At 42.8% G+C, this 7896-nt stretch overlaps 1 protein-coding gene across 3 annotated transcripts in view; it reads right to left on the reverse strand.

Moving 5' to 3' along the window:
- Positions 1–7896, reverse strand: part of plcg1 (phospholipase C, gamma 1) — a 37670-nt gene that overhangs the window by 12807 nt on the left and 16967 nt on the right. For all 3 annotated transcript variants that reach the window (XM_036947538.1, XM_036947539.1, XM_036947537.1), the window contains exons 13-19: positions 6029–6149; positions 5672–5840; positions 5414–5536; positions 2202–2303; positions 875–1062; positions 356–556; positions 102–221 (exon numbers count right to left, since the gene is read on the reverse strand). In XM_036947538.1, coding sequence (XP_036803433.1) covers positions 102–221; positions 356–556; positions 875–1062; positions 2202–2303; positions 5414–5536; positions 5672–5840; positions 6029–6149 — 1024 coding nt within the window. The remainder of the gene's footprint in view (positions 1–101; positions 222–355; positions 557–874; positions 1063–2201; positions 2304–5413; positions 5537–5671; positions 5841–6028; positions 6150–7896) is intronic.

Below are 7896 nucleotides of genomic sequence, written 5' to 3' on the forward strand. Positions count from 1 at the left end.
AGTAACTAATACCGGAATGCTGCATTTCACCCATCAGTTACAACCAGAACAAACAATTCTGTCTTTTTGTTTTGTCGTTTGTTTCTATATTTGGGACTCACCTGAAAGAAATGGCAAAGGAGCTTAGCTCTGCCCTTTTTCTGACAAGGAACGCCCCGTCACGTGGAACCCTCATCAGCATGTTCTCGGCGTGGCTCCGAGACAGGTTGGCATGGTACCATCTAGAACATACACTCATACTTACACAGATCCTTTCTACTTTCCTTCCTACCCTCCTTCTCATTTCATAAAGTCATCACTGACACACATGAGATTGAAATGAATGACTATCTGAAGCCGTGAGAGCTGGACGTACTCTTTGCTTTCGTGGGCGTTGGTCTGGGGCACAGGCTCAGTCAGCTTCATCTCAAACTCGTTACAGCGCAGCGCTACCTGCTGGTAGTGAGTGATGAGGGCGAATAGCGTGTCAAACACCAGGTTGTCTGTCAAGTAGAACTTGGGGCTGCCCGCCTCCTGGCGAGAGTGGATGCGACAGTGCTGCACCCGGCCTGAACGCCTGTGTGGACAGTGAAAGAGAGAGACCAGGTATTGATTTGAAATGAGATGATCCCAGTTACTCAGCCCTGTCCCATGCATTAGCAGAGAGACCAGCAGCCTAGCCTACACTGTGACTGGCTACTACAGAAAATCAATAGGACAACAATTTGGATTGATTGACTGTTCAGGTCCAAGGTTTAGCAGTGTAGCAAACTGTTAGGTAAGTGTGCTAGGAACAGGGATGAGGAGTGGGGTGAGGCAGGTTCAGAGTGAGCTAGGAACAAGGGTGAGGAGAAGGGAATTAGTAGAGGGTGGGGGTACAGTAGGGGAGATTTACCAGAAGGACAAGGTGTAGTCTCCTACGAACGTCTCACTCTCCCGGACCAGGAAGGACCCGTCGGGAGCGCCCGTCTCAAGACAGTACTCCGACAGCAGCCGCTCAGCTATCTGTCTCCCGTCGCGACCAGCACCCAGCTTCCCATGGAACCACTTCTCTGCTATATGTTGGTCCATACCGTTAGAGACCTAGAAAGACAGAGAGTGCTAGAGTTTAATGTTGGAACTCCTATGGCAGCGTTTCCCCAAACTTGGTCCTGGGGACCCCGAGGGGGTGCATATTTTGTTTTTTACCCCAACACTACACAGCTGATTCAAATGATCAAAGCTGGATGATTAGTTGAATCAGTTGTGTAGTACTAGGTAAAAAATCTAAAACGTGCACCCCTTGGAGTCCCGAGGACAGAGTTGGGGAAACCCTGTCCTATTGCATTAAGCACCATAAAGTGATGTTCTGTCCTGTATGTACCGCAGAGTGTCTGCTGGCTTTATTTTGCTGTGGTGATGGGCCACTGCAAAATCATTGCCTCTACACAATAACAAATATGGAACATGAAACTCTGTTGAGGAGCATTTTGCCTAGAACATTGCACATGTAATTTATCTGCAAACAAAACAAGTAATTCATAGAAAAAAAATAACAACCCCAGAGTAGAATAGTTTCTTTACCTAGTCGGCTTGTTGTTGTGTTCTATGCTAGATAAATATTCCTCTCCGTGGCTCATTCATGTTATAAGTGCCATAGGAAGGGAAACATGCATTCTGACAAGCAGTCAATGCACAACAATCATTGCAATTGCGAAAACAGCAGTTTTAATGGCTTTTGTTAAAAAGAGGGGAATCCCAGCTTTCCATTCCTACTTCATTTATTTCTCAACTCCTAAATATGCACAAACTGCACCATTTCAAACCCATGGTTTTTAGCAGAAGCATGGTTAAGCATGTTAAGCTCAGCAATTCAGTGAGTGCATAGGGGAGAGTGGGGCTAAATGTAACACCGGTCAATTGTAGGGTGACTTGAGGTACAATGCCTCACTACCTAAAAATGATTTATTTGAATGACTTAAATTGTGATGAGATAATATTTTTGGTTGAGCAAGAGTAGTGGAAACCAGATAACATGTTGGGGGAAAAATTAACACGTAGGCCTAGATTTTATTCCGTGTTGATGCAAGTTTCTTGGGACATAAATGAATCAATATGATAACTCGTTAAGAGAACACATGAGATCTGGCTAATGATTAGCCCAATGGGGTAAATGCAGACATGCTTCAGCCTATTTATTTGCACCCCCGACTCCCCCCCCCCACCCCCCCGCAATGCCTTACCTCTCTGTGCTCCTCCTCATCCTCGTTGCCTTGGTTGTTAGATGTCTCCTCCGAGTAGTAGATCTTACTGCTGGTCAGGACAAAGAAGTGAGGGTACCACTCCTGCAGAGAGAGGGGGGGATGGTGTTTGAGTTAGAAAAAGGTAACAGTGACAAGAGCTATGGACCATACAACCAAGGCATGTACAGTGAGCTACACACATATTGGGACAGTGACATTGGTTGTTGTTTTGGCTCTGTACAGTGACTATAAGGTTAAAGTCAGCTTTAATTTGAGGGTTTTTTCATCCACATCGTGTGAAACTTTTTCCAAACACTTTTTGTACATAGACCCCCCCCCAATGTTTTGGTTGTGTTTCAGATTATTTTGTGCACAATAGAAATTGATGGTAAATAACGTAGTGTGTCATTTTGGATTCACTGTTATTGTAAATAAAAATATGTTTCTAAACACTGCTACATTAATGTGGAAGCTACCATGATTACAGATCATTCTGAATGAATCATGATGAGTGAGAAAGTTAGAGGCATAAATAACATGAAAAAAACCAAATGCTTACCTCCCCTGTTATTAATCAGATTTGATTGTAAAGGTGAGACGTTAGTATGTCTTGGGGGTACAATATTTGAGCGTCTAACTTTTTCACGATTCATTCAGAACTATCTGTAATCATGGTAGCATCCATCCACAAGCACCATGCTCTACCAACTGAGCTACACGGAACTACATTAAACATAGAAGAGTTTAGAAATATATTATATTCTTATTTACAATAAGAGGGGGTTCTACTAAACTATATGGAATTGTTTTAAGGTCATACCAAGGATCATTTAGCTATTGGAGTTTAAGATCCGCTGAAGTATCAAAGAAAAATGTAACACACTGAAAACCAGATTCACTACATGGAACAGATAGTCCCCCAAAAATATCAAAAGGGAAGTTTGTGCTGAAGTGTCTCTCCTATATCTTTTATACATTTTTTTTACATGTATTCAACCACTACCGTTCTAAAGTTTGGGGTCACTTAGAAATTCCCTTGCCATTGAAAGAAAAGCAAATTCTTTGTCCATTAAATTAACATCAAATTGATCAGAAATACAGTATAGACATTGTTAATGTTGTAAATGACTATTGTAGCTGGAAACAGCAGATTGTTTATGGAATATTTATTTAAGGGTGGCAGGTAGCCTAGTGGTTAGAGCGTTGGGCCAGTAACCGCAAGGTTGCTGGATCAAATCCCCGAGCTGACAAGTCGTTCTGCCCCCGAACAAGGCAGTTCACCGGTAGGCAATCATTGTAAATAATAATTTATTCTTAACTATCTTACCTAGTTAAATAAAAAGGATAAAACATATGCTTGAACCTTTTTATCTAACTAGGTAAGTCGGTTAACTTTTGCAATTATGTTAGCACAGCTGAAAAATGTTGTCCTGATTAAAGATGCAATAACACTGGCCTTCTTTCGACTAGTTGAGTACCTGGAGCATCAGCATTTGTGGGTTCGATTACAGGCTCAAAATGGCCTGAAACAAAGAACTTTCGTCTGAAACTCATCAGTCTATTGTTATTCTGAGAAATGAAGGCGAGTAATTGACAAGAAACTGAAGATCTCGTACAACGCTGTGTACTACTCCCTTCACAGAACAGCGCTAACTGGCTCTAACCAGAATAAAAAGAGTAGTGGGAGGCCCCAGTACACAACTGAGCAAGAGGACATTTTGAGCCTGTAATCAAACCTTCAAATGCTGATGCTCCAGATACTCAACTAGTATAAAGAAGGCCAGCTGTGCTAACAATAGCAAAATGTGCTTTTCTTAAAAATACAAAAAAACAAGGACATTTCTAAGTGACCCTAAACTTTTGAACGGTAGTGTGCATCCATACATTTTTTCAACTGGTACCCGGGGACCTTCAGGTGAGTCTAGAGGCCTGTGGGCATCCTAGAGCAAAATATCCAACATGTACATGTTCGTGAGAGAGTGTGTAACCCAAAAGGTTTGGACGCTACAGACACAAGTTGGCAGATCAGCTGTACCAACGTCAGACGAGTCTCAACACTTGTGAAGGCCGTGGAGCAAAACACTGTTCGTGAGAGTCATCTTTCCATAGAGGGGTCATAATAGTTCTGTAGGCCAAACCAGTCAGACGCTACAGATGATTTTGTGAGAAGACCAATTTTTGGGATGTCTCATGGTCTGACAAATACTGCTCTAGCTCTGTCACCTTTTACCACAGATGGGATGTCTCATGGTCTGACAAACACTGCTCTACCTCTGCCACCTTTTACCACAGATGGGATGTCTCATGGTCTGACAAACACTGCTCTACCTCTGCCACCTTTTACCACAGATGGGATGTCTCATGGTCTGACAAACACTGCTCTACCTCTGCCACCTTTTACCACAGATGGGATGTCTCATGGTCTGACAAACACTGCTCTACCTCTGCCACCTTTTACCACAGATGGGATGTCTCATGGTCTGACAAACACTGCTCTACCTCTGCCACCTTTTACCACAGATGGGATGTCTCATGGTCTGACAAACACTGCTCTACGTCTGCCACCTTTTACCACAGATGGGATGTCTCATGGTCTGACAAACACTGCTCTACCTCTGCCACCTTTTACCACAGATGGGATGTCTCATGGTCTGACAAACACTGCTCTACCTCTGCCACCTTCCACCTCAGCAGGGGAAGTGCGACATATGCAGATGCAGTGGATTGACACGTAAAAAAAACTGATCTCTAGCTTAATGTGACATTTATGGAGATTTTACTATGCTTATTTTACTATGTTAATTAGAGGGCGCAGACATAAGACATAAGGGCGCAGACATCGTCCTTATTAATATGGGGTTGGTCCCCCCTTTGCTGCTATAACAGCCTCCACTCTTCTGGGAAGACTTTCCACTAGATGTTCAAACACTGCTGCGGGAACTTGCTTCCATTTAGGCACAAGAGCATTAGTGAAGGTCTTAGCCAGAACCATGAAAAACATCCCCAGATCCCCATTATTCCTCCTCCACCAAACAGTTCTTGTGCTGACGTTGCTTCCGGAGGCAGTTTGGAGTCTGCAAGTCTGCACTTTAACCTCATAGTCATTGTATCATTTAAAATCCCAAGTGCTGGAGTACAGAGTCAAAACAACATGTGTCACTGTCCAACTACTTTTGGAGCTCACTGTAGATAGATAGAAAAAAAGTTATCACATGGTTGATGGGGTCCTCCAGGAAGAGAATGCCATTCTTGATGGAGTTGCTGATGTCATTCTCAGAGTAGGGAGTAGAGGTGGACACCTCCTCATAGGCACTGCCCTCTGCTAGCTTCTTATGCTGCACAAGACAGGGAGAGGAAGAGTGATGAGACCGCAGTTGGTTTATAAAGTCATTTAGTAGATGCTCTGATCCACGAGTACATTAAAATGACAACACAAACATCTTTAATTCCAAATCCACATGACCTCTGACCTTGATGAGGATCTTCCTCTTAAGCTGATTGGGTGAGGGCAATCCGTCGGCGGAGATGTCCACAGCCTTGGTAAGCAGCATTTCTCCAAAGACCTTCTTAAAGTAGGTAGCCATGTTCCTCTGCTGGACAATGCTGCAGTGATCCTCTATGGACAGGATGATGGGGTAGCTGGGGAAGGAGTAAGAGGGGGAGAGGGGTCAGAGGTCAACAGCACATCCAAGGTGAAAGGCGTCTTGGAAAGGCCCCCCCTTTGTGAACTTCTCATTTAAATGTCATGTTCTCTTTAGAGGACAGTAGATTACTGAGTATCACTCAAGCATACAAAACACAAAGACTGTGAGCACATGGAGACTCACTCAGACGTCACAAAGGCGTGTTCCTTGATGGTCGCCAGGACATCACAGAACTTAATCTTGGTGGTGAGGGTGTGTCCATGGTAGATGACAGGCATTCCATCTGGACCATCCCAACAGTCCACTGCCAACACACACAAACTTTTTTTAATGGCATAGTAGAGATGTCTGGTCTGCATATTTGGTGAGTTGAGTGGGTGTCTGTTAAAAGGGTATGTAGGGAGTAGTAGGCTTTAACCACGTTAGTTAACCTGTTGAGTACACAAACTATAGTTTGTTTATTTTTCATTTACAAGGGCAGCTACACAATCCCAGGATAAGCAAACTACGGTTGGCCATGGTTTTATGTGTAGTATGCTTAGACTAGGCCTCCACAACCAGCCTCAAAATTAAAGATATAGGATCAAAAAATGTGATTGAAAATGATTTATTCAATGACAAAGAGAGGAAGGGACAGCATCCAGTTCCTTCAGAAAGTATTCATATCACTTGGTACAGCCGGAATTCCAAATTCATGAAATATCTTCTTTATTTCTCTCAACCAGCTACAAACAATACCCCATAATAACAAAGTGAAAACATGATTTTAGCAAATTTATTGAAAATGAAATACAGAAATACCTTATTTACATTAGTATTCACAACCTGAGTCACAGGTAAAAAAAAAAGTAAAACACTTTTGAAAAGTTTGAATTTGTCACCTTTTGCAGCAATGACAGCTATGAGTCTTTCTGGGTATGTCTGAGTTTTGCACACCTGGATTGTACAATAATTGCCCATTATTATTAGAAAAATTATTCAAGCTCCGTCAAGTTGGTTGTTGATCATTGCTACACCGCTTTTCCAAGTCTTGACATAGATTTAAGCAGATTTAAGTAAAACTTGGCAGCTCAGGAACATTCACTGTCTTCTTGGTAGACAACTCATCTATCCATCCATTTACACACACACCCCCAAAGGTTTGGACACCTACTCATTCAAGGGTTCTTCTTTATTTGTACTATTTTCTACATTGTAGAATAATAGTGATGACATCAAAACTATGAACACATGTAATCATGTAACCAAAAAAAAAGTGTTAAATCAAAATAGATTTTTGATTATTCAAAAAGTAACTAATCTTTGCCTTAACAGCTTCGCAGTCTTCGCATTCTCTCAACCAGCTTCACCTGGAATGCTTTTCCAACAGTCTTGAAAGAGATCCCACAAATGATGAGCACTTGTTGGCTGCTTTTCCTTCACTCTGCAGTACAACTCATTCCAAACCATCTCAATTGGGTTGAGGTTGTGAAGGCCAGGTCACCTGATGCAGCACACCATCACTCTCCTTCTTGGACAAATAGCCCTGGAGGTGTGCGGGGTCGTTGTCCTGTTGAAAAATCAATGACAGTCCCACTAAGCCCAAACCAGATGGGATGGCGTATTGCTGCAGAAACATGTGGTAGCCATGCTGGTTAAGTGTGCCTTGAATTCTAAATAAATCACAGACGGTGTCACCAGCAATGCCCCCCCACACCATCAAACCTCCTCCTCCATGCTTCATGGTGGGAACTTCACATGCAGAGATCATCCGTTCACCTACAACACGTCTCACAAAGACACTGATCAGACCAAATGACAGATTTCCACCAGTCTAAATGTCAATTGTTCATGTTTCTTGGCCCAAGCAAGTCTCTTCCTCCTCCTTGGTATCCTTCAGTAGTGGGTTCTCTGCCACAATTCCACCATGAGGCCTGATTCACGCAGTCTCCACTGAACAGTTGATGTTGAGATGTCTGTTACTTGAACACTTAAATTGCAGCCCAAATAAATGCTTCTGAGGCTGGTAACGAATGAACTTATCCTCTGCAGCAGAGGTAACTCTGGGTCTT

Source organism: Oncorhynchus mykiss, chromosome 16 (genome assembly GCF_013265735.2).
Source record: "Oncorhynchus mykiss isolate Arlee chromosome 16, USDA_OmykA_1.1, whole genome shotgun sequence".
NCBI lineage: Eukaryota > Metazoa > Chordata > Actinopteri > Salmoniformes > Salmonidae > Oncorhynchus > Oncorhynchus mykiss.